The sequence below is a fragment of the Acomys russatus genome, chromosome 17 (assembly GCF_903995435.1).
Source record: "Acomys russatus chromosome 17, mAcoRus1.1, whole genome shotgun sequence".
NCBI classification, from domain to species: domain Eukaryota; kingdom Metazoa; phylum Chordata; class Mammalia; order Rodentia; family Muridae; genus Acomys; species Acomys russatus.
In genome coordinates, this window is record NC_067153.1 from 17772600 (window position 1) to 17798923 (window position 26324).

Sequence of the window (26324 nt, forward strand, 5' to 3'; positions counted from 1 at the left end):
TATCACTTAAATCTTCTACCACAAGATATCCTCTGTGAACTATAGTCTACCCAGATGCATCAACCCTGTGTGGTTTGTGTGTGTGTGTGTGTGTGTGTGTGTGTGTGTGTGTGTGTGTGTGTAAATGAGACGCTGCTGGCGTTTATCTATTTTAAGATTAAGAAGTTGGTGTATGAAAGAAACCGTATTACAGTTGAAGCTTTTGTAATTTCTTGACTGTAATTGTTATCATGTGTACACAACAGATCAAGTTTCCAAGCGAACGTTACAATGTGTAGGCTTCGTTTAGCATATTGATTTGTCACTTCAAAGGAAATCATCTTAACTGGGTTAACTTTGTGCAGTAGGTTAAGCATTGCATTGTAAGACTTTGAGAAGTAAGTTTGAACATGGTCCAACACTGGGCTGTTGACCAAAAACTTGGCTGTAGCTCTCAAAGCCAAGGCCTGAATTAGTTAGGGAGACTCTGAGCTTCAGGTCCTTCCCACATGAAGGTAAATAATATATCTATATATCAGCACTTTGAACCACTCAAAGCATTTTGTCATCTAATATTATCATTCAAAGCATTTCATTATCCAGAGCATTTGCCTGGCACCTTATACGTGACAACAAATAAGTCTTCATTATATACCAGGACCAACAGAAATCACTTACACATTTTACTAAAATGCAAAGTGGGTTCAAATAAAAAAAAAAAAAACACATTTATTTTACTAACACTAGCAAATGCAGGATTTGTCCTCATTATTGCTGCCTCTGTGCTTCCAGTCCACCTTATAAATATGATTAATGATGTCATTCCTGGCTCCAACAGTGGACCATGGTTTTGTTTGCACTCCTTTGATTCCATCATTACTGTCCCCTGACCTGGAGCTTGGCAGTTGGTGCTACCGTTGTTTTTGTTGGAGAATGGAAACTCCCTCTCATGTTTGCTTTTCTTATAAGCAGTTATCCAGGGTCTTGGCTGTTCTTTTCTTTCTCTGAAGCTCTAAATGAGCAATTATTGGCTAAATGATGAATGGCTTTCCTTACTGGATGGTGGAAGAAGTTTTTGGTTTTTTGTTCTTTGTTGTTGTTGTTGTTTTGAGAAAAGATTTTTCTGAGTAGCCTTGGCTGTCCTAGACTCACTTTGTAGACCAGGCTGGCCTCGAACTCACAGTGATCTTCCTGCCTCTGCCTCCCAAGTGCTGGGATTAAAGGCTTGTGCCACCACGCCTGGCAGTGAAGGAAGTTTTGTGTGTTCTGTTCCTTGTCAGGGAGATTGTGACTTGGTTGCTCTGTCTTAGGTCCATTAGTGGACGTCATCCACTTTGGTCTGGTGCCACGAGACCACATTCTCACAGTTGTCAACTGACAATTCTTCCTCCATCTACACAGCAAAACTTAGATCATATACATACAAAGATAAATGCAATTTGAGGTTTTATTGTATCACTTTTCTTTGCCTTGTGTCATGGCTCTACACAGACTCCTTGAGGTAGGTAACAAGCAGCATTTGCCTGGCCTCTCTCTCTGTCTGAAAACTGCTTGGGCCTGAGGAATCAACACTTAGCTGCAAAGAAACTCCAGCGTGTTAATACTAACCTAATAACCCAACACAGAACAATGAGAATGGGACTATAATATGCTGCACAATTTCTTTCAGTCACAGAAGATCTTATTAGACGGAATGCTGAACACAATGACTGTGTAATTTTTTCCCTGGAGGAACTTTCCTTGCATCAGCAAGAAATAGAAAGACTAGAACATATTGACAAATGGTGCCGGGATTTAAAAATTCTCTATCTTCAAAATAACCTCATTGGAAAAATTGGTAAGTCTCATTCATTTGTTCTCATGGCTTTTTAACATTTGAGTGGGAGAACTTTGGAAAATAACTGAATAATAAGGCTATGGGGAAAGAGACGCAGCCACCTCTCAGTAGCTGTTTGCAGACTATTCCCAGGCCTTCCTGTGTGTGGTTAGCCTTGGTGCCCTGCTGGATGCTGTTATTTAATTGGAAGTCGAGTTCATGGTGAGGTACATATGATCTGCTCCCAGCTTTCAAAGTGGGAGGATATGAGTCATGTATTTTCCATGGCTTTATATCTATCTCTCTTAGCAAAACTGGAAAGATCATGCTGGAGTTTAAAACTCCTTGTCAAAATGTATACCAATAAAGTTTTTGTTTAAGAAGTTACAGATGCCCAAACTTGTATGCAACCAAGATATCCTTCAGTCAGTCAACTCTGCTGCAGCCAAAAAATGTAGTGTTATTCATAGCTTAAAAGAAATGGCTACTGAGCCATGAAAAACATGTAGAGGAATCCTAAATGTACATAACTAAGTGAAAGCAATCAATATGAAAAAGCTAAGCCTACATGAGTTCAACTATGGCATTCTGGAAAAGGCAGAACTATAGAAACTACAACAAGAAAAGTGGTTTTCAAGGACTAGTAGTAATGAACAGGGAGAAGTCAGAGCACGGAGGCTAATGATGGATACATGCTCATTTAACAAGATACACAGAATGTATAATACAGGAGCAGTTGAACCCTTTGGCAAATGTCTTATCTCCAAAATCAGTTATATTATGATTAGTAAAAGTAGTAATATTACTGTTACGAAGTAGCAACAAACATAAATTTATGGTTGGGGTGGGGTCCACAGCAAGAAGAAGTGTATTAAAGAGTCACAGCATTAGGAAGGTTGAGAACCACGGAACAAGGGTAAATGTGTGGGTGATAATATGCCAAGTTTTGATGAGTCTACCACTTTGGCATAGAGTATTGAAAGCATTGGGAACAGCAATTAGGGTTGTGCAGGGAAAGAATGGGGTATATGAGAGCTGTAAGTGCTGCTCAGTTCTTATATGAACATGAATGTGTTCTGAAAAGTAAGTATATTTGTTGAATGCCTTTGTCAGATCCCCACAGACTACGGTAGCTAGTTGTGCCATATTGTTGAATACAAAGTATTGGGGTCAGTTTGCTGTATTAGGGTGGTTTTAGTTTGGATGGAATTGACAGGTAAGTTCAGAAGTCATGTGGGAAAAGGTCAAAACGTTAATATTGTTTCTGATTATCTTAGTTACTTTTCTATTCCTGAGAAGAGAAATCAGACTAAGGCAACTTACAGAAGAAAGAGGGCTTGGTCACAGTTTCAGAGAGTTCATGGCCATCATGGTGAGGTCATAGCAGCGGTCAGACAGTCATGGTGCCAGAACAGAAGCTGAGAGCTTACACACTGAGACAATGACCCCAAGGCTGAAAGAGACACTGGCGAAGCCAAGGACTTTTGAAGTCTCAAAGTCTATTCACAAAGACAAAGCTCCTCCTCCAAGACCACACCTACCCAAGCTACACCTTTTTATCCTTCCCAAATAGTTTCACCAACAATTCAAACATATGAGCCTATGGTGGCCATTCTGATTCAAGCCACTACACCGATAAAGCTCTTCACAGAATGTAGCACAGACTAGTAAGTGGACAGACTTGCTAATACTCCCCTCAAAATAAACCTCTCATTTCCAGGCCAAGCGGAGCAGCCACAGGTTTTCCCTGTTCAAGTAAATCCATGCTTTATGGCAGAAGGGAGTTGGGTCATATATTCTCTGGCAGGGACATCCTGGAAGGAAGGAAGAAGGAAGAAAGGGAAAGAAGGAATGAGGGAGAGACTGAGCACACCAAAATTCCTTCTTCAATTTACCCATTGCATAAGTTGGTCTTTTCCTGTCTCAAACATTCCTCCTTGCTCTAACAATGAATTAAGGGGCAGATAAAGGGTGATCTACAGAGCCATTTAATGGGGTTCTGACATAAGGGAACAAGTGCAGAGCCGCTTCTTGTTAAAGCAACTCTACCCTTAATAGTCAAAGCATGCATGGGCATCAGGTAGACTTGTCTGTGAACCCTTCCTCTGTCCCTTATTTGTGAGCTGTATGAAAATAAGCAAGCCAGTTAAGCTGACCAAGACTGAGCTGGGATATTTATAAAAGAGTGCTGACAACCCCTACTGAAGTGAGGGGTGCAGATCGGCATGGGATGGTATGAGGATTGTTGTGCTTACCGTGATATAAGGATTTAGTGGGTGAAAGCTGCTAATCTACTAATGTCATTACCCAGCCTAGCTTGTTCTGGTTAGCCAACTGAAGCCAGAGGCAGAAGGGTGAAGTGAATAGAATTGGAGGAGGCAGAAGGGTGAAGTGAATAGAATCGGAGGAATAGATGAAAAAAGCCGAGATAGAGTGACACCCCTGGAGTCCAGGGGTCAGCTTTGAGGTTACAGTTACCTTTTCAGGGACCTACAGTGGTTCTCACCAGGGACCACTTAGCTATGTCTGGGGACATTTTGGTTATGGTGTGTGTGTGTGTTTGTGTGTGTGTGTGTGTGTGTGTGTGTGTGTGTGTGTGTATGTGTGCACGTGTTGGAGGTATATGTTATTGGCCCTGCTTGGCAGGAGAAGAATTGTCCCGCTCAAAGTGCTAACATTACCAAGGCTGAGAAAGCCTGGTCGCAATGGATGCCTTTAATTCTGTGGATAATTAAAAATTAGCTCAGGGATTATAAAAAGCCCAGATTTGCATCATTTTGGAAGATTTAGTAAAACTATATATTTCTTTAGATAAATATTCTTGGCGTCTTTTGCTTTACCAGGAACTGGAAACTCTGGCACACTGTTCAATTAAAAAGGCGGTGAGAGAAAACCACCAGCTTTTATTCATGGGTTCTTTGAAGAACTGTGCTAATTGTACAGATTTCAAAGAGTTCCAGAAATTTTAATCTCCACAGCTGGGTCCATCACAATTACTAATTAGTAGCATAGTATTTCAGGCCTTTTCAGGGCTGCGGGAAAGCTTAAATTTTTGCTTCCAAAGTATTCTTAAATTAAACACTCTTTTCAATTCTAATAATGGGATTTTTCAATGCTGCTCCACCCATGGGCATTTAGGCATGTGTTTAGCAAGTGAAAGTATATCTCTAGGATCCACACATGCTGTCCTACCATTGAGGTGGAAGTTTGCAAAGCAACTGCCTTTCCTAGAGCTCCCTGGCTCGCTGGGTGGGACAGATGGGCTGTGGGAGGCAGCCTCTGCTCAGCCATGAAGCAAGTGTGAGCTAAGGACCATCTGTGGTCCCACTAGAGTGCAGAGCCTGTGTGGGGGAGTAGCCACTGGCGATCTGGATCTGCTCTTCCCAACAGCTCCCCTGTGGGCCTTGTAAAGATGGGGGAAGGAGGTTGGTGTACTGACCTCTTTAACCTGAATAGGGATTTGGTCAGACAAGAAGTCTGCTGTCCTGCTCTTGGCTTTTGGGGACAACGGCTGCCACAGTGGTTTGGGCTTGAGCTCTCAGGCTCCCTTCAGGCTGCTAGAGAGAGCCTAGCTGGCTTTACTCGTAGAATCTTTGTCTTTCTCCTGGCTAGTTTGTCTGGTCTCTTGAGGAGTTAACCAAGGAAACTGCTCTGTACAACTCTTGGGTGGATTTCTACTAGGTGACTCCAGCAACTGAGGGAGAAGAGTTTGTTGCAAACCAGGTGGTAGCCCACTGTGGGATGGGTATTTTAACAGTAATGACCGAGTATTTTTGTTCAGGATATTGATGAGATGTCTACTCTACCTTTCCTCCTGTTTGCTGGTGCACAGAAACTTCCAAATATGTGGTGGCTGAGAGCTCAGGTGTTGCTTCTATAAACATCAGTGCTACTAGAATAATTTAATCACAGAGAGAAAGTGAATTCAGCTTCAGATTTCCATTTTAAAAATGAGTGGACTTAAGGCACTGGGAACTAAGTGTTGATCTCAGATAAATATGGCTACACATATAATTTAAGTTTAGATGAACTCTGATTAGTGCTTCAGTGTGATCATAGTAAGTCATGCTTGCTATTCATAATATTTTTGAGGACTTGGAGAGCAGTATCCCTTAGTTGAGATAGGGATGCCATTTTTTTTTTTTGTCTGAATTAATTGTTCTTTTAAGAGAAAGTGTATCTTGGGCATGTACATTAATTCTGGCATAAGACTTCACACACACACACACACACACACACACACACACACACACCTACACCATGAGATGGCTCAATCAGTAAGCCTGGGCTCAGCCTCCAGGCTATATACATGGTTGAAGGAGAGATCCGACTCCCACAATTTGTCTTCTGATGCGCATACACATCCCGTGACACATTCACCCATGCCCATACATTTGTACACAATACATAAATGTAATTAATTAACTTTAAAAATGTAATGTAGGTGAAATGCCTAGAATATGATATGGAAAACATAAAACAGTTAGCTATGTCTTATTGCCAGCTGGTTTAGAGACACTCCATTCAATAGTGATTACTCAACTACCTCATACTTGTTTTGTCTGAATGGTCTTTCAGATTTATTTTAAAAGATAATCTCATGTCAGGTTAATTTGGACTTTAAATAAAGGAAAGTCCATTTCTCATGGCTTACCAGTAAGGAAACTATTACTGCTTTTATCATTCTGTCCAACTATAGGTCGAGAAAAAAATCAACTACAGGGGCAGTGGGTCCCTTTTCTCAGTGCCACCACCACAGAGCACACTTTATTTACAGCTGGTTCCTTTATGACCAAGCTTGATTACTAAAAGGGATAAGAGTTCTATCCTTGTTACCATCTTGTAGTGAAAAGAGGCAGTCCCAAAGCAGAGAATACTGAGTTTTCACCTGACTCTAAATACCTGTGGTATGTATGCTTTTCTTTAGCTCACAGCTTCCAGAAAATGCTGTGGGCTGATTGGCTTAAACCTAAGTTCTGCTGCCTTCAAAACCGAGCAGGAGACACTCAGTACTGGACACTGGTCAGTTTGCCTACACATACCACAGTGGACTCGGACATGAGTAGGAACAGTAGCAAACGTTGGGACTCTTAAGAAAGAAGGGAGAGATGAAAGCTTTGCTGGCAACCTAGTGTCTGTTGTATAGGTGTGCTGTCTAGTTTTACGTCAACTTGACACAAGCTAGAGTCATTTAGGAGGAGGGATCCTCAGTTGAGAAAACTTGCCCCATCAAACTGGCCTGTGGGCAAAACTGTGGTGTGTTTTCTTGACTGATGTGGGAGGGCGTAGAGCATTGTGGGTAGCGCCGCCCCTTGGCTGATGGTCCTGGGTAGCATAAAATATCAAGTTCAGCAAGCAGCACTCCTCATGGCTGCTCCTTCAGCTCCTGCCCTGGGAGTTCCTTCTGCCCTGATCTCCCTCAGGGTTGGAGTGTTATCTGGAAGTGTAAGAAGAAGCGAACCCTTTCCTCCTCAGGTTGCTTTAGGTCCTGGTGCTTTACCACAGCAGTAGAAATTGCAACTGAGACAGTAAAGGCCTGAAAAGCCACTAGCCACCATGGCCCTTCGCTTCTCTGTATCATTTTCATAAAAAGTTAAGAAATAGTCTTCTCTCTTGAAGGTTAATTAATTACATTATTTGTATTTCAGAAAATGTTAGCAAACTCAAGAAACTTGAATATTTGAATTTAGCACTAAACAACATTGAAAGAATCGAAAATTTGGAAGGTAAGAGTTTTCCTGATTTGTTCCTGTAGTAAATAAAAATTTCAAAGTAGCTTTATGAAGTATTGCAGATACAAAAAGTACACTTTAAAACTGCATTTTACATAAATCTTGCTCATCTTAGTTCTTATAAAAATTCGAACAATAAACTGATATGTAAACTCAAAGCCAGAAATGTGTTTTGCCCTTTCCCAGCTTGGTCTCCTTACCAGAGGGAGCTGCAGTTGACATCTCGGAGTATGTGACACGTTTCTCTTTTGTTTTGCTTTCTATCAATCAGATCACATTGTACTTATCAGTCTTAACATTTTGTACCACCCTTTGTGCAATTTCCCCTCCCCCACTAGGGTTTTATTTAGACTTGAAATTCCTAGGCTTAAATATGTAGATTTTGGGACATAGATACTGCCAAATTTCTTTCTCCTGAAAGACTGTATCTGCTTCTCTTTGTACCTGCTGCTCCATGTGAGTGTCATTTCTGTAAGGCTTTGCAACGCCCCACCCTGCCCCCAACAGCAGTAGAATGCACCCGGGACACCCCACTGCTTGTCACTGTTGGCTTTCAGCTCCTGTATTAACACTGATCTTGGCTCTCCTTAGGGAAGGATGATGTTTCTTTTGAGGTGAATTCTAAGATGGTTCCTATCTTTTTGGTCAAGTTTTCACTTGATTTGCCATTTTGGAAAGTGTACTCTTACACATTCTGAATCTTAAGCCACTGTCACATGGCACCTATGTTTTCCTTTGATGTACCACCTTTTGGCGTCTTTCAGTTACGATCCTGGCGTGAAGAAGTCTTATAGTACTCTAATGTATTAAATTATCAGTCTCTTCTTTTGTAGTTTCTAAATCATTGAGTTTGTGCTAAGTTCTACTTTCAATGTATTAATCTTTCATACATATCCTCTCCAATCCACCTCAGATTTACCATGTAAGTTGAATCAGAAGATACTGTTTTTTCAAAATGTATCATTTTTTTTACATACTTGAAACACTCTTTAAAATTGAAATATAAATTAGATACCATAAAATTCACCATTGTGAGTGCACAGCTCAGCAGTTTTTGGTATGCTTCTGTGTTCTAGAACATTTTCATCATGAGAAAAGAAACCTCATATCAGTTAGCACTTACTGCACTGTGCCCCCAACTTACCCTCTAATGACAGCTCAAGATCACCTCTTTTCTTCAGATTTTTGATCATAATACAAGCAGAGTGGCACCAATCATGGTCTTTTGTGTCTCACTTTTTTCTTTCTATACTCTTTAAAAATTTATCATAATTTATTCAGATTACACCCTGATTATTATCTCCTCACTTGTATCTTCCTGTTCCCACCCCCCTTCCTTCTTCTTCTGCTCTATTCCCCTCCCCTAGACCTCTGACAGAAGGGGACCTCATCCCTCACCATATAACCACAGTCTTTCAGGCCTCATGTGGCTAGCCTGCTTACCCTTCCTCTGTCCGCCCGCTGGGCCTCCGCACCAAGCGGAAGTGATCAAATCGGGGGCAGCAGAGTTCATGTCAGAGGCAGTTTCCACTTTTCCCACAACCATGGAGAATGAGCTGTCCATTAGCTTGATCTGAACAGGGGGGCAGGGTCTAGGTTTACTGCATGCATTGTCCTTGGCTGGTGCAACAGTTTGTGCACCAGATCCAACGGCCTTGATGGTCTCCTTTGTGGGACTCCTGAACCCTCTGGGTCTTTTCATCGCCCCCATTCTTCCATACCACTCTCAGAGCTCCACCTGGAGTCCAGCATTGAATTCCAGCATCTGTCTTGATCTTCCACCAGGTGGAGTCTCTCACAGGACATCTATGTTGGGCTAATATACACTTATAAGTATATCCCATGTGTGTCTTTCTGAGTCTGGGTTACCTCACTCAGGAAGATCTTTTCTGCTTCCATCCATTTGCCAGCAAATTCCAAGATTTCCTTGTTTTTCATAGGTGAATAGTATTCCATTGTGTAAATGTACCACAGTTTCTTTATCCATTCTTTGATTGAGGGACATAGAGGTTGTTTCCAGATCCTGCCTATTATGAATAAAGCTGCTATGAACATAGTTGGGCAAATGTCCTTGTTGTATGGTGGAGCATCTTTTGGGTATATGCCCAGGAGTGGTAGGGCTGGGTCTTGTAGTAGCACTATTCCCAATTTTCTAAGAAAGTGCCAGATTGATTTCCAAAGTGGTTGTACAAGTTTTCACTCTGACCAGCCAGGAAGGAGTGTTCCCCTTTCTCCACATCCTCTCCAGCATGTGCTGTCACTTGTATGTTTAATCTTAACCATACTGTCAGCAGAACAAAATGACAGCCTCCAGACTGGGAGAAGATCTTCACCAACCCTACATCTGACAAAGGGCTAATTTCCAAACTATATAAAGAACTCAAGAAATTAACCACCACCAAACCAAATAACCCAATTAAAAAATGGAGTACAGAGCTAAGCAGAGAATTCTCAACAGAGCAACATCGAATGGCTGAGAAACACCTAAGGAAATGCTCAATATCTTTAGTTATCAGGGAAATGCAAATCAAAATGACTCTGAGATTCCATCTGACTTCTTTCTTAAGGCACTCCATTTTCTAGTTTCCTCTGCATTACAACATGCTTCAGTACATCATTCCCTTTTCTGGGTAAAGAATATTCCACAGCATAGAGACCCCATACCTTCTGTTTGCTGGTTGATGGGCATTTGGAATGCTTCTACTTTTTAGCTTTTCAGGATTTTTGCTGATAGCACAATGGGAAAAGTCCTTCCTATCAAACAGGAGGACTCAAGTTTGCATCTGTAGCACTCACTATGTATTTTTGAATTATTTTCTTAGTTGCACGCTGGGAATTAAAATTAATATCTTAGTCTGTGAGGGTCTAGATCCAGCTAATGCTAAGTTAGTTTCAATAGTATAAACAACCTGGCTTTTGTATTCATATTGCTGTGTTTTTCTTTTATTTACTCACCACAAGCCATGTCTTTAAACAATACTTGCTTATCAATAAAGATGTATAATTACTGATTTTATATAGTCATTTAAAAATAAACTAGGAGAAAAACAAGTACAAACAAAATGAACTTATATAACATTTTACATTAACTTATGTAGTCACTTTTATTGAGGATCCTTATTTTTTCAATATTTTAATTTGAAGATTTAATACCAATGGTAGAGAACAGGTTTTTAAAGGGTCAGATCAGTACCACGAACACATGTGTTTTAACGAATTCAATTCTTTGCTGTATCGTCTTCAGCATCACTACAGATATGTTTTCTACCTCTGAATCTCTGTCTCTGCAGTACATCATTGACTTTGACCTCACAAGTCCCAAACACAGATGTTTGGGTTCCTTGCTTCTTCAATAGGCATTGGGGGTAGGGAATTCTTTGGCATGGTGCTTTTCACTTTCCAAAACACCTACTGCTGGCTCACACTGCTGCTCCACATTGCCTGGTGTGGCCTGTCCATCTTTCCTGACTGCCAACCCTATTATGATACAAGACTGTGCACTGGGGCTAAGTTTCTTGAATGATGCTTGCCATCAACTCCCCAGCTAAAGCACCTACAATCCAGGGTCTCAGCAAGTGACTCATGAAGTTCTCTCAGCCTTTTGCCTGTGGCTCCTCCAGAATTTGGAAAGAGAGTCTTGATCAGATGTGATTCCATCTTGTATCTTCCTTTTAGCAGTCAATGTCTCCAGCATATTGAAATCCTATCTGCAGATGCTGTAGATTGGACTCTGCCTTCACCATAATGGGTAGCTCTCCTCAATGGCACATTGAGTGCAAGATTGGAATAGCTTTTACACATGGAAGCTTCCCTGTGGAAGCTTCCCTGGGGCAGAGCACTGGGTAGCCATCTAGTGGCTGTAGCCCCAGAATTTACCACTGTGACTGCATAAGCCCCACCCACAACAATTGACAGGCTGGCTCTGCAGTTTTCATATGAATTTGAGCTATTCTCCAGTGTCTTCCTTTCAATCCAAAAGATGTCATTTAATGTTCTTCTGTATGGTAGATATTCTTTGAAAAAAAAAAAAAACCTCAGTTTTTATTTACTCGTAAAATAAATATTTTGAAGGGTAGTTTCCTAGACAAAGAATTCTTGACATTTTCCTTTTCTCTCTTGCTTCTTGTTATTTGTTCTTCCTTTCTTATTTTCTGATATCCTTTCTTTCTCTGTCTTTCTTTCTCTAATATCTTTATTTCTCTAATCATTCCTATCTTCTTCTCATAACACCTCTCTATTAATTGCATTTCATTATACCCATCTGATCTTCCATTCCTCTTAAGCTGCATGTCTATTTAAATTGGTTTGTCTTTTTATTCTGCAGTCTGAGACGTCTCACCAGATTTAAATCCCAGAATAATTATGTTAATTGTTTCTCATTCTAGAATTCATTTCATTTGCAATTAACCCTTTGGTTTGGCCACAATTTCCATCCTCCTCATTCACTCCTGTACTGATTGTTGCTTTCTATAGTGTTGTTGTTATTTGATGGATTAAATATCGTCTAATATATTTTTTGATGTAGTTAGAATTCTGATTTTAATCTCTTCTATTCTCTGAATGCCTTCTCTTTATTGCTATTTTCTATTCTGTGCTGTTTTCTGTGGGCAGTAGCACCATGTCCCACAGTGACCACAGCGGATCGGTGTGTCCAGTGGCTGGTGGGGGCTTCCAGTTGTGAGGTTCAGTTTTCCCCAGCCAACCTCTCTTCTTCGAGGCAGGGCTGTGTGCCCCATGAGTGGGTGGAGCATGCTAGCTGGCAGCCTTGCTGCACAGTGAGGGGCGTGGAGCAGAGGCAGGCAAGCTGTGCTGCCACCCCACTCCCATCTGTCAATAGCTAAAACTGGGAGGAGTTCACTTGGGACACAGCAGGTTCAGTCCCTTTGCTTCCCCATGCAGAAAGAGTATCTCAGTGATGTAACAGCAGTCATAAACACATTCTTCCTTTTGGATTTCTGTCCTCAAGACCTGGAAATTGTCTTTACAAAAGCTCCAGATTCAGAGTCAGAACTGTGACTCAGAGCTGCATCAGTGCCTTCCTGTTTAGAAGAATAGTCAGTCACTGCTGTTGGACAAGATGGTTCTGTCACTGTTAGCTTGTGGCCAGATATAATGACAGCATTTACTTGGCATGTATGCTTATGGTAATAAATTTTAATGTAAGTGTCAAAACATTAACAACAACTCTCACTCTTTTGGGTTATCCAGGGCTTGTTTTTGTTGGGAGGTTGTTGCAGGACTGGGGACTTCCCTTGTCACCGATCTTCTGACCTTTCACCACTAGAGGGCAACATCGCTGCTATTGTGTTTTGAACTTTGCAAACTGCAGTCAGCAGTGAGCCCCTAGCCTTTCACTGGTGCTCCCTTTCTCTACTGTGCCTCCCAGCTCTAAAGGAAATGGGGAGTAACTGGGTACAGGGCAGTTTGAGGACATGCATATCCAGATTAGGGGTATGTAGAGGGGCAGTAAAAAAAGAAGAGACATCTTTTTTTTTTTTCATGCATATGCTTTTGGTTTGATTTGAAGAGCTAGATGTTGAGAAAAGAGGAAGAAGGATGTCTGTATTTAGCCCATCTGCTACAATAAAACTCAGCCTGATTCTAAAAAGGAAATGGTGGCCTTTCCCCTGTGACTCGCATTACCGTCTCGCCAGCAAGAACGACGCTGCACACACAGGATCCTTCTGCAGTAAAGCTTTAATGCGTCTTAAGAGGGAGAGCATAAGCTTACGACAAGTAAAATGGAGACCCCAAACAGCAGAAACCCATCCCTTATATAGGAAACTGTTCTCCGCTTACGATGTGTCAGTCCCTGATTGGCTGTTACTCATCAGGCGATATGACGCCATGGGAGAGGCAGAGCACAACAAGTGGAAAGTTCCTTCACACATGCGCAGATTACTTGTTTACCAGTTTGGGACACAGGATGTCAGCGCCATCTTGTAATGGTGAATGTGAGTGCGGCCTCTCACATCTCCCCCTTCTCTTTTAGTTAAAGGCCTAACTAAAAGAATAGGTGAAAACTGGCGCCACATCGGGTTCGCAGCTCGCTACAGTTTGTTGTATGGGCAATGAGCTTAGGAAAAGGAAATGGTCTGATCAAGGCTGGAGCATGACTCTGGACCAACCCATCGAGGACCATTTTAGAGGTACCGCTCAATGCCGTCCCGCGTGCAATGGGCAATTTTCCCCGCGGGGTGCAACGGCCATTGGGTGCACGTAGATATAGGGTGCCTTTCGACGTGCAATGGCAACTAGGCCCAGTCGAGTGCAAAGGCCACGCCGAGAGAAGAAAGAGAGAGAGAAAACTCATTGCCCTTATTTAGGACTTAAAGGCTGCCCGCCAAGCCGCCGTCTCCCCCTATTCCTTTATTTAGGAAGCAATAAGACACCCATTAAAGAGAGTGGAGACAGAGGCAAATAGTTCATATTGCCGCAGAGCCATTTTACTGCAATGCCTCACTATGCAACTCTCCAGGGCTGCTGAAACTTACTCACTCCACCTCGTGCAATGAGCTGAGACTCTGAGGGTGCAGGAGCTGAGCAGCCAGCGACTTATTGCTTAAGCATGGATAGCCATATATCAGGGGAGGTCCCACTTTCTACTGCTGCAAGTGCTTGGGCAATAACCACCTTGTCTCTTTTTGTTTGAGCCCTGAGTTTACAGACCAACCATAGGGTCAACACTAACCCACAGCAGATCGCAGCTCCAAATAATCCAACCCCAACCCATTCCTTAAAGAAGGAGAAAGCCGAAGATATCCATGACGAAAGCCCCTCTGTAAGCGACAGATCCAGGCGTGTGGAATTAACTTGAATGATGGCAGTTCTTAATTCTCTTAATGTTTGCTCGAATTCTGTTGTCCAATTCGGCATCGGGAGTGGGAATGTTGACATGATCCCCCAGCGTTGTTCCCCCTTTGTTATTATCACTTGGGTCATCACCAGGCTGAGTATCAGCATCTTCTGGAACCGTCTGAATTTTTCTGGTAAGTCTTTCTGGTACCCAAAACGGATTGTCTTCATCCTGTGGGAAAACGCACACAGCTCCCCTGGATCTTATAAGAATAGGATCCGGTCCTTTCCATTTGTTACTCAGAACATCCTTCCATTTGACCATTTCTTTTGGCCTGCTGGGCTCTAAATAGTGTCTTTCTGCCGCAGTATGGCCTTTATCATCTAGATTTAAAAAATTTAGGGTAAAGAGTGCCATGGAAATGGCCACTCTTGGTACTGAGGGAAGAACGCTCTCTATTCCCCTTTTTTAGAAAGCGCTTTCCAGGCTTTAATAGCTGTCTGTGAAATTTGAGCATAGGCTCCCCAATGGTAATTTGTCTGATTCACAGTAAATTGACCTTGACCTGTCAACAAGTCAAAGGTCCAGTTTCTCTGTTCAGGAGTAAGGGCAAGAGCATAGGCCTGGGCTTGTGTTTGAGCGGCCTCATACCAGAGAGCCCTCCATTCCATATATTGACCCATGTCTGGAAGTGCGGCTTTTGCTACCATCTGCCAATCAGAAGGAGTTAAGGTGCCAGTGCCAATTCTATCCAACATTACCAGGGTAAAATTTGCATTAACCCCGTATTTGCGGACAGACTCAGCCAATTCTTTAATTAGGTTATATTCGACGGGGGCATGTACTCGTCCCCCATTCTCTGTTTTAAAAACAGGAAAAAAATTGTGTAATTTTTTACGAATCTTTTCCGGCCAAAAGGAAAACCCAGACCGCAGTTCGTAGGGTGGAGGAGCGGTGGGTGTTACCCTACGAGAGGAGTTATGGGAGGGTTTTTTATTATTTCCTCGTTCGTCTGGGTAGTATCTCTCCTCCTCATATTTGGCTGCCTCCTCCTCTAACTCTGCTTCTTCTTCTGAATCAAGAGCCTCATTGTCAGAGGCATTGGGGCTAGAGCTTGCAGAGCTATCAATATTTAATGCCTCAAATTCCCTTAATGGGTAAAGTCCTTGTGAAGTCCCTTCTGGGGAATCAGGGGACTGCACTCCTTTTACAGGAGGGTTCTTAGCTTCTTTCCTTTTACAGGTATCCCTTTTCTTGCGCGCACCCAACCTCTCACTACGTTCGGTTTCTGACATGCTATCCTGAACTTCCTCTAGGGCGACCTGTCCTTCCTCTACTGCCCTCTTGCAATTGTCATCCTCTAGGCACTTTTTACAAGTAAAAAAATAAAAAATATCACTCCTAGAATCGGCCCAAGAAATTCAGAAATATGCATACCTCTCCGAACTTACCTATCCCTGCAGTTCTGAATCCTCCTTGAAGTCAAGGGGTCTCCGAAGGTGCTGACGATGGTGTGGTCAATTTCCTGGGTTTCGGCACCAGATGTGACTCGTGTTACCGTCTCGCCAGCAAGAACGACGCTGCACACACAGGATCCTTCTGCAGTAAAGCTTTAATGCGTCTTAAGAGGGAGAGCATAAGCTTACGACAAGTAAAATGGAGACCCCAAACAGCAGAAACCCATCCCTTATATAGGAAACTGTTCTCCGCTTAGGATGTGTCAGTCCCTGCTTGGCTGTTACTCATCAGGCGATATGACACCACGGGAGAGGCAGAGCACAACAAGTGGAAAGTTCCTTCGCACATGTGCAGATTACTTGTTTACCAGTTTGGGACACAGGATGTCAGCGCCATCTTGTAATGGCGAATGTGAGTGTGGCCTCTCACATTCCCCCTTATTTCTTCTTTACCTATATAGTAAAGAGGAGGAGGAGGAGGAGGAAGAGGAGGAGGAGGAGGAAGTTGGCAAGAGAAGGATGAAATGGAAAGCAAAGGGAAAAAACCCTATCTCTATTTTTCTTTACCTATTTCTCTGTTTAGGATTTTCCAGGATAGAATGAAGTAACTACTCCTCCAACCCCAGAGCCATGCTCCCCTAACCTGGGCAGAAGGGAAGGATACTAAGTGTTTGAGCTGCTGTCCCACCTGAGGCAGCCACCAGGTTGATTTCAGTGGCCTCAGATCCCTAGAGTCAGTAGCTGGTCTTATTCAGGATAGAAGGCAAAGGCTAGAGGAGAGAATGCTTGCCTTGGCCAGGGAGGCTTAGTAAAGTTTGGCTACTTAGGGACACCATCATCTATAGCATGGAAAACATGGTTTAATTGTTTACATTTAAGCCAAGTCTAAGCAAAGTGAAGATTTGTTAAAAAGAAAAAAAAAAAAAAAACTATTATGAACACATGGGGAGTCCTGAGTCCTTCATGCATGAAATTGTATCAAAATCCCAAACCATGAAGTTTTCCTCTTGTTGGAATGTTGGAAATCAGCCTTTTCTTAGATGAAAGAAAAACAGCATTAAATGTTTTGTAGAGCCTCCCAAAGTAAATGTAATACCAAGTGCCACACCTTATGGGTAATGAGAGATTGTTTATTCTGAACCAAATAGAAGGAGCATGGCTGAGAAATAGCCTAAAAGGATTTCCCCAATAATGTGTTCAAAGTAGATGTTTACATGAATTTCTATAGTCACTGAATAAAGTCATCTATCAAATGTTATTGGAGACCTTAGGTCACTGGGTTACAGCAAAGCAGGGAAACCATTGCTGTAGGTTTTGATGTTTCCTGGTGGCTTTTGAGTTGCTGGAGGCTCATGCTCTGCTAATTTCACACATTACAAAGGTTTTGCCTGGTAGTAGAAAGGTCACTGGGTCACATGCAGAAGGTGAGTGCTAAATGGCTTTGAAGGGACTAAAGATAGCTGAGACAATTAGGCTTCATGTGTGCCGTGTTCCAGCTTTCCAGTCACAGGGTTCTAGTCAGTCAGCCAGCCATGATCAATACAAGTGCTTCCCCTCCCCGGGGAGTTCAGCTTACAGTTGTTCTGTAATGTCACATTGTGTGCACTCAGAAGCCAGATGTTTTGTGCCCCACAGCACCAGGAAAGCTTGTCATCAGGATGTGATAGCATTGAGTCTGCGTGGGCAGGGAGACAGTCTGTGAGAGAGCTTGTCCCCTTGGTGATAAGGACGTTTTATGATCACCTTGCACACCATAACTCATAACAGGATTAATGGGGCACACATTGACCATGACTATGTACTTATATGCACCTTTTACCTGTTGTCCCATTTTTTTTCTGTTTAAATTTAAACATGTCAGTACCCCAAAGTTTTTAGACCTTTTCATTTTCCCCTCCCAACATGGCCACGTTGATGATACCCTCTCTCTCTCACCCTCACCATTACTCATCTATATTGTTTTGGGACCAGTGACTGATCAGAGTTTGTTGGGGCTGTTGGAGCTGGGACTTTGTCCTAAAATTCATGGTGCTTTATGAACTCAGTTCCTAGGTTAATTTTACGTGATAGCTCATTATTTTGTGAGCCAATTTAAAGCATATACTTTCATGCATAACTTTATCATGTATATATACAGTTTATTACACACACGTATGTAATATGTAGAAACAAAATACTGTTAAACCAAGATTATAGAACCTTCATGCTAAAACTTACAGATAAAACAAACCAAATTTCTTGTTTTTAAAAAGAGCATCCCCTTCCACTATTGTGCATCCAAATTCAGCCCAGCCTAGGCCACTCCCATCTTGGCAGTGACAAATGATTTTATTTATAGGCCCAAATATGAGGTACATAAAAGCTCTATTTTGGGAACTTTAACATGACTGCCTTGGGGTTTCTATTGCTGTGACAAAACACCATGACCTGCTCAATCGTCCATTATTGATCTTCCTTTGTCTTCACCGTTCTCTTTACTCCTTCCTTCGCTTGCTTCCTCCATTGCTTTCTTTCTGCCACAAATATTTCTTAACCTTTTATATTATGCTAAAGAGCTTCTTGTGTGCAGTAGGCCAAGCAGTTTTTAAGACAATTCCCTAGTGCTCAGAGAGGTCAGATTATAACAGAAGGTAAGCATTCAATCACATTGCAATAAAATATCAGAGAAGACAAAAGTTATGCAGAGAATTAAAACATTAGAGAATGTCTAAATGTCACAAAAAGAACCAGGGGACAGTCAGTTTCTAATTTGTCACTCTCGCTTCTACATTTTATATTTTAGTTAATGGTAAATTGGTGGGAAGAAATTAAGAAATTGCATGAACATCTTGTCCCCTATCGTTCTTTTATGCGTTAGTTTTAATATATTCATTGATGATCTTGTAGTTCAATTATTACACATTTGTTGCATGATATTTTTGACTTTAATCAAGGACTTCACCTTCTCCACTTAGTTTGTTCATTATTTCTTACATTCTAGATGCATGTATCTTTGCTTTATTCAGTAGAGTATGCCATTGCATTAATTCAGGAGATTGCACTATTTTGGTTTGATGTTTACATCATTCCTGCATGGCCAGAGCAGCCCTTCCAAACAGACTTCCTTGTCCTCATGTGCTCTTTGCAGTCTCTGAACCCTGACTTGATTTGTAGCATGGCAAGATGTTGAGCTCTCTCTGTCATGAATCTTCTTTTCCTCGTCTTCCCTTTCACATATTGTTTTGAGTGGGTTTGTAAGATAAGTTTTATATTTCATACAAAAGTTAGTAAGAACCAAAATTAGAGTGCTCATAGTAGGTTTAGTACATAGGAAATATCTGAGAAAAATTGGGAGGTGGGGTGTCATTATCATCAACTGTGTAGCCACTTATAAGCTGCCCTTGTACATGACCTCCTTCCGAGGCCAAGGTGGAGTCAAGTGCTGAAATCAAGGAGCGGTGAAGGGGAACTATGATATAATAATATAGTCCCATTATGTATCTTTGAGAAATGAGGTCACACTCACCCAAAGAGACAAAACTGCAAAACTATGCACCACTGTGAACTGAGTCCATTTTGCTGACATGGACAAGTTTACTTCAGGTTGAATAACCACAGGAAAACAACAGAAAATAGAGTAATCAAAAAGTGGAGGGGATGAAGGATCTATAGAAGTTTGGAGAACTAAGTTTGCACTGGGTCAGGGTGCATTGAATTCTTGGATTTAATCTTAAGATATTGAAGGCTGTAGAGATTGCCATGTCATTCCCACAAGCATAATTCAATCACCAGGAGTGACAGCCTTTACTGAACCAGCCCATAGGGGCTGCCATGTGAATCAGGTCAGCCTTCCCTTAGATCAGCCACAATCACGGACAGTTGAGAAGCAGGCCCTGCCTCCTTCTTTCCCCATAGGCACATCTGAAGAGTGCCACTGTGCCCTCTGTATACTGAAGCTCTCTAGGCTCAGGTGCTGTGCTAAGCACAGAACTTGAACCATCCCATCTCCACAATCCCTGCCAACAAATAGCACTGCTCACATCACTGCAATTCTGCAGACAGAGAGGGTAGGGATTCTAACTTTATCAAGGATGAAACAGAACTAGAATTAGAATTTACGTCTGTCTGTCTAACTCCAAGGATTGACTTCTGACTTGCCAAGTTCCTTTGGAATGAAAGAGAACTTAACTCAAATATTAGGTTTTTTTTTTATTAATTTATTCTTGTTACATCTCAATGGTTATCCCATCCCTTGTATCCTCCCATTCTTCCCTCCCTCCCATTTTTCCCTTATTCCCCTCCTCTATGACTGTTCCTGAGGGGGATTTCCTCCCCCTGTATATGCTCATAGGGTATCAAGTCTCTTCTTGGTAACCTGCTATCCTTCCTCTTAGTGCCACCAGATCTCCCCCTCCAGTGGACATGGTCAAATATGAGGCACCAGAGTTTGTGTGAAAGTCCTACCCCACTCTCCACTCAACTGTGGATAATGTTCTGTCCATTGGCTAGATCTGGGTAGGGGTTTAAAGTTTATCAAGGATAAACTTCATCCCCTCTGCTATCAGTATTTATCAAGGATCAAATACTGCCTGTATTGTCCTTGGCTGGTGCCTTAGTTTGAGTGGGACCCCTGGGCCCAAATCTGCCTATCATAATGTTCTACTTGTAGGTTTGTAGGACCCTCTGGATCCTTCTACTTTGCTATTCTTCCATGCTTCTCTCATCTAGGATGAAATTTGTAGACAAATGGATTGAGCGAGAAATGATCATAATGATCAAGTTAACCCAGAAGCAGAAAGACTCAAACGGTATATACTTACTTATATCTGCATACTAGCCCAAGGGGCATGTCCCACAAAAGCCTTCACTTATCAGCAAATATTGGTTTTTTGAGACAGGGTTTCTCTGTGTAGCCTTGGCTGTCCTGGACTTGGTTTTTAGACCAGGCTGGCCTCAAACTCATAGAGATCCATCTGCCTCTGTCTCACTGAGTGCTGGGATTATAGGCTTGCAATACCTCACCCAGCTCTTTTTATATTTTCTTTTTTATTATAATTTATTCAGATTATATGCTGATTGTTATTCCCTCACTTATATCTTCCCATTCCCTCACTCTCTCTCTCCTTCCCTCCCTCCCTCCCCCTAACTTTCCTTCCTATTTGCCCTATTTCCCTCCCCTAGACCTCTGACAGAGGGTACCTCCCCACAGCGCATGACCACAGCCTATCAAGTCTCATCCAGATAGCCTGCTTCCCCTTCCTCTGTGTACCCGCAGGGCCTCCCCACCAAGGGGGAGTGATCAAATTGCTGACAGCAGAGTTTATGTCAGAGGCATTCTCTGCTCTCCTCATAACCGTGCAGAACGAGCTGTCCATCAGCTTGATCTGAACGTGGGGTCTAGGTTTACTGCATGCATTGTCCTTGGTTGGTGCAACAGTTTGTGCAGACCTTCCTTGGTCCAGATTCACCAACCATGATGGTCTTCTTGAGATGTCCTCAACCCAAAAATGTATAAAGAAACAGTGGTGCATTTGCACAATGGAATACCACTCAGTTTAAATAAAAACAAAAACAAAAACAAAAACAAAAAACAGGGAAAATTTGAAATTTGCAGGCAAATGGATGGAAGTAGAAATGATCATCTTGAGTGAGATAACCCAGGCCCAGAAAGACACACATGGCATATACTCAGTTATAAGTGGGCATTAGCCCAACACAGATGTCCTCTGAGAGTCTCCACTCAGCAGGGGATCAGGACAATGCTGGGACTCACTTTTTATATTTTTCAACAGGGCTTTAAAATATTTTATTATTCACTTTCATTGATAGTTTTTTTTTTTTCAAGACAAGGTTTCTCTGCATAGCCCTAGCTGTCCTGGACTCACTTTGTAGACCAAGATGGCCTTGAACTTAACAGTTATCTGCCTGCCTCTGCCTCCTGAGTGCTGGGATTAAGGGCATGTGCCACCACACCTGGCCTTGTTGAAAGTTTTTGATGCCCTTACAGCCAGTGACTCTTCTAGATAATTGGAAATAATCCTGTTGCATTACTTTTGGAAGATGTCTTTTCTTTGGGGGCACTTCCCATCATCATTGCCTTGATGAAATGTCCTAAGCTCCCAGTAAAACACTCAAGAAGGTAGACTCTAGGCGCCATCTCTGTATGATGCCTACCCTAGTAACCATGGATACATTGCTTTTTTTTTTTAAAGACAGGATTTCTTTGTGTAGCTTTGCCTGTCCTGAATTCACTTTGTAGACCAGGCTGGCCTTAAACTCAAGAGAGATCTGCCTGCCTCTGCCTTCCTGAGTGCTGGGAGTACAAGGGTGTGCACCATGCCTAGCTAGCTCCATTGCTTTTTTCTGATTCAGGTAATGAACAAATCTAAACTTTAATCATCTGGGGTTACAGATAAGAGCTGGAAATGGTTCTTCCCCTGCCTGGAAGAACTAAGGGGGTTGAAAACTTTACATTTAAAAAGTGAGATAAGACTAATATTTTGAGTTGAAATTCCTGAAAAATCACTCATTGGTAAACGATGTCAAACAATTAGAAGCTAAAAATATTACAATTATTCCATCTATCATTTGCTATGGCACAAATTTGTTACCACTGTCATTATTCTCTGTCCTTTTCTTTATCTACCTTTCTCCTAACAGGATGTGAGTGGCTGACAAAACTTGACTTGACTGTAAATTTCATTGGCGAACTGAGCAGCATTAAAACTCTGACCCACAATATTCATCTGAAGGAGCTCTTCCTCATGGGCAACCCGTGTGCTGATTTCGATGGCTACAGGCAGTTTGTGGTGGTGACCTTACAACAGTTAAAGGTACTCAAGAGTAAAGATGCAAAAAAAAAAAAAAAAAAAAAGAAAAAGAAAAAGAAAAACCGGAAAGGAATGCACAGAAAAATGAGAAGAAGCAACCACAGTAATTGCTTGTTTCTTCATGGAACTGTTAGGCACAATTTGTTGCTTCAGAGATTGGAATATTCTAGAGAATACAATTTCATTCTTTGCTTTCTAAACCTTTGACATTGTTTTTGAAACTTGAACAGATCTTTGAAAGGTAAGGCACATATTGCTCTACTGACTCATCAGAAGACTGAACGTAGCCGTTTATTGACCAGGTGAGTCACGTTTTGAACCACACCCTTCATTACTACTAATACTCACCACTGCCATCCCAGCATTTGCGAGGTGGAGAAGAAACATTAGGGCAGCTGCGAGAAAAACCTGGTCTACACAGTGAGTTCCAAGCCAGCCAACCCTGCACAATGACAGTGGCCTGGAAACAGCAACAATAGCCAAACAGTCAAACCGAAGCAAATACACCCCATCCTAAGACATCTGAGCTGGGTCTGAATGACAAAGGCCGTAAGACTGACATTTCTAACAAACCCGTGGGTGACGCTTCAGGACACACGCCTGCGGAGCACTGTTCTGCTCTGTGTGTCTAACAAAAGCAGTTGCCTTCATTTCCCAACTCTGTTCTCACATCGGAATGATAGGAGATTTCTGACCCCAAATGTGCCAGGGTTTCTTGTGCACCTCAAACGGCATCCTTCATGTAGTTCACTCCAGATGCAACATGGAGATGGTGTTCAGATCGTATCCCAAGCATGAAAGAGTGGCTCCCAGCCATGAGCCCCAGTACTTTTTAATCTGTACTTCTAACATATACCCAGGGTTTCAATGAGCCCTTCTTCAGCTTTCATTAATTTGTTGGAACAGCTCACAGAACTCCAAGAGACACTTCCATATATCGTGTGTGTGTGTGTGTGTGTGTGTGTGTGTGTGTGTGTGTGTGTGTGTGTGTGTGTGTGTGTAAGTCAGAACAACCACAGTGTCATCCTCTGGAACATCCTCCACCTCTTTTGAGGTAAGGTATCCCATTGGCCTGGAGCTCACTGATTAGGCTAACCAGGCTGCTCAGTGAAACCCAAGGATCTTCCTGCATCTGCTCCTCTACATGCTAGGAATAACCTTGTGCCACCACGCCTGGCATTTTTATGTGAATTCTCGGCATCAGATCCATATCTTTACGCTATGGACAGGCAAGCACTATAACAACTGAGCCTGCTACCCAGCTCTAGAGAACTTTGCTATGATCTCCTAAACACTGGAAGACACTATAGATTTTTTCTAAGACTCTTTGAAGAAGGAATTATAAATTTGGGACAATGGTTAAAACTAAGTTGTATATCAAAATATGCTCACATTTTGCCACTGTCTCCCACAAATCTAGTAATTTTAGAACTACTATTATTTAGAATACCTTTAGATCTAATATTTAGGAAAATGTGATTCTAGAGAAAGTATACAACCTAGAATATTAATTTTCACACAAGTCCGAAGTTTCTTAGCTCATGTGTGACTCTAGCCTTCTATAACAAGAAGAGAAGAATGCATTGGTTTTGTGACATCCATTGGATTAATTTTCAGAGAGTATGTATTCCTTCATCTTCAGCGTTTTCTGTAGTTGGGAAATTGCTGACTGCTAGATTATAGAACAATTTTCTTGTCATGTAAAATTTCTTAAACTATGAAAATGAATCAGATAATTGAGCCTAGAATAAGAGAGAAACCATTTTAACACATAAGCTAGATGGCTATCATCACATGAAGTTTTCCTAGAAAATGAATGGTGTGAAGTGGAATATTCTAGAAATGGATCCTGGAGGCCGAAGCTGTGAGTCTTGACCTGAAGGAATCAGGGTTAGACTGGGACCACACAGGTACCACAACTCAGCTTGTCTATGCTGCTGTGATCAGGACAGGATTGTGACATATCACTACATACTGAAAAATGGCCATGAGTAGTACAGCAGGGCATTCTGCATGGTGTCTCTGATGTCCCCGACCCATACAGGAGGTACTCAAGTACTTTAGGGACAGGAAGTTGGGGCTCACAGAATTACCCCTCCTTTATCATTTGACCTGACACACCTGGCAAGTGGAACAGCAGGAGGGTGCTGCACTCCCTGTATCTGATGCTGACCTTCCACTGTCCAACACATACACACACACACACACACACACACACACACACACTGCTTCTCTCTGAGTTAATGTAACCCATCATATCAAGTCTTTCAGGAGACTACCCTCGCACAGCTTCTACAACAGGCCATTGGCCTCTGTGAAAAATAATGTTGGTGAATGCATTTGCTGATACTTAAAAACAGAGCAAAGCACTCTAGAATCTTACTTACCATTTCCCTCAGAGTCTGTGAGGACTTTCTGAAAGGGATGGTGGTAGCAGATGTGCTAATTTGCTAGGGTTGCAGTGTGAAAAGCATAGTTTATCTGTGCCTTAAATGACAGATTCATCCCATAGCTCTGGACACCAAATGGTGCAGATGAAGTTCTAGAAAAACAGGCTGTGTTGGGACCCTCTGAGGTCTACGAGGGAGACCCTAGGCCTATTCCCTACCTACTAGGCTTAGCTTGCAGGGCTTGGCTTATGCACGCACCACTCTGCCCTGCCTTAGCCTTAGCCTTGGCCTTCTCACAGTGTTCTTAGGCCTCTGTTCCTTCACTTGGAGTTTTTTGGTAATGACACCAGTTATATATGAGATTAAGCCCACACCACTCCAATATGGCATTTTTCCCCAAATGAATTATACTCACAGTGCCCCTATGTCCAAATAGTCAAATATTGAGGTACCCCCTCAGCCTAACAGAGGATGTCCAAGGAGACCCCTTTTTGCAAGAGTTTCCTGAGGTCTGCAGCCCTCCACGTAGTGAACAGGCACCGATCTTTGTAGCACACTGCACACTCATGCTCCTTACCTGTGAGCTGCGGCCTGTTTTATTTTACTCTTCTCTTCATGGGATGTTGATTGCTCCTGCAGAGGATCTCAGTGAGGCCTTGAGGCAAGCTCAGTTGCTTTCCTCTGTCATCTGTAAGCATGGGTCCATGCAGTTATCACCAGCGTGCATGGACACATGCATAGCTACCAACAGTAAGTGTGGACCCACGCACAGGTGTCAGCGCTAAGCATGAACACACTGCTGGTCCAGACGCAGGGACTCTAGGGACCCTACCTGGAGGAAGGTCCAGAAATGCTAAAGCTCCCATTGCCCTTGATGTTCTAGGTCTGTGTAGCTCAGTAGAGGTTGTTCAGACGTGGAGAAAACATCGGCCATATTTGAAGAGTGCCTAACAGGAATCTTCAAATAAATGACTCCCTGTGGTAGGTGGCTGGGCACAGGCCCACATATGAAACAAGTTCACTATATGAGGTCTCTAGTCTGGAGGATAATAGAGGGATCTTTTGTCATGCTTTTAGAAACAGTGCATCTGAACGAATACAATTTTAAAACATTTACAAAGACTTTATAAATCAAATAGGCAGATGTGCTCCAGATGTAACCAAGAACAGCACCTTGCTGCCCAAAGTTCACCAGAATCCTAGGTTAAAATTTTCTACTTAGCCAGAATCTCCCAATCCTATCCAATAATGCCTAATCCATGTTTATGTTAATGTTTTATGGTCTCATTTACATAAATATACTACTAGTTACTTGAAAATTTACATATTGTGCTGGTTACAGATA

At 42.2% G+C, this 26324-nt stretch overlaps 1 protein-coding gene across 1 annotated transcript in view; it reads left to right on the forward strand.

Moving 5' to 3' along the window:
* Positions 1 to 26324, forward strand: part of Dnaaf11 (dynein axonemal assembly factor 11) — a 104919-nt gene that overhangs the window by 13336 nt on the left and 65259 nt on the right. The window contains exons 2-4 of the mRNA XM_051159590.1: positions 1649 to 1816; positions 7444 to 7521; positions 22420 to 22592. Of these exons, the coding sequence (XP_051015547.1) occupies positions 1649 to 1816; positions 7444 to 7521; positions 22420 to 22592 (419 nt within the window). The remainder of the gene's footprint in view (positions 1 to 1648; positions 1817 to 7443; positions 7522 to 22419; positions 22593 to 26324) is intronic.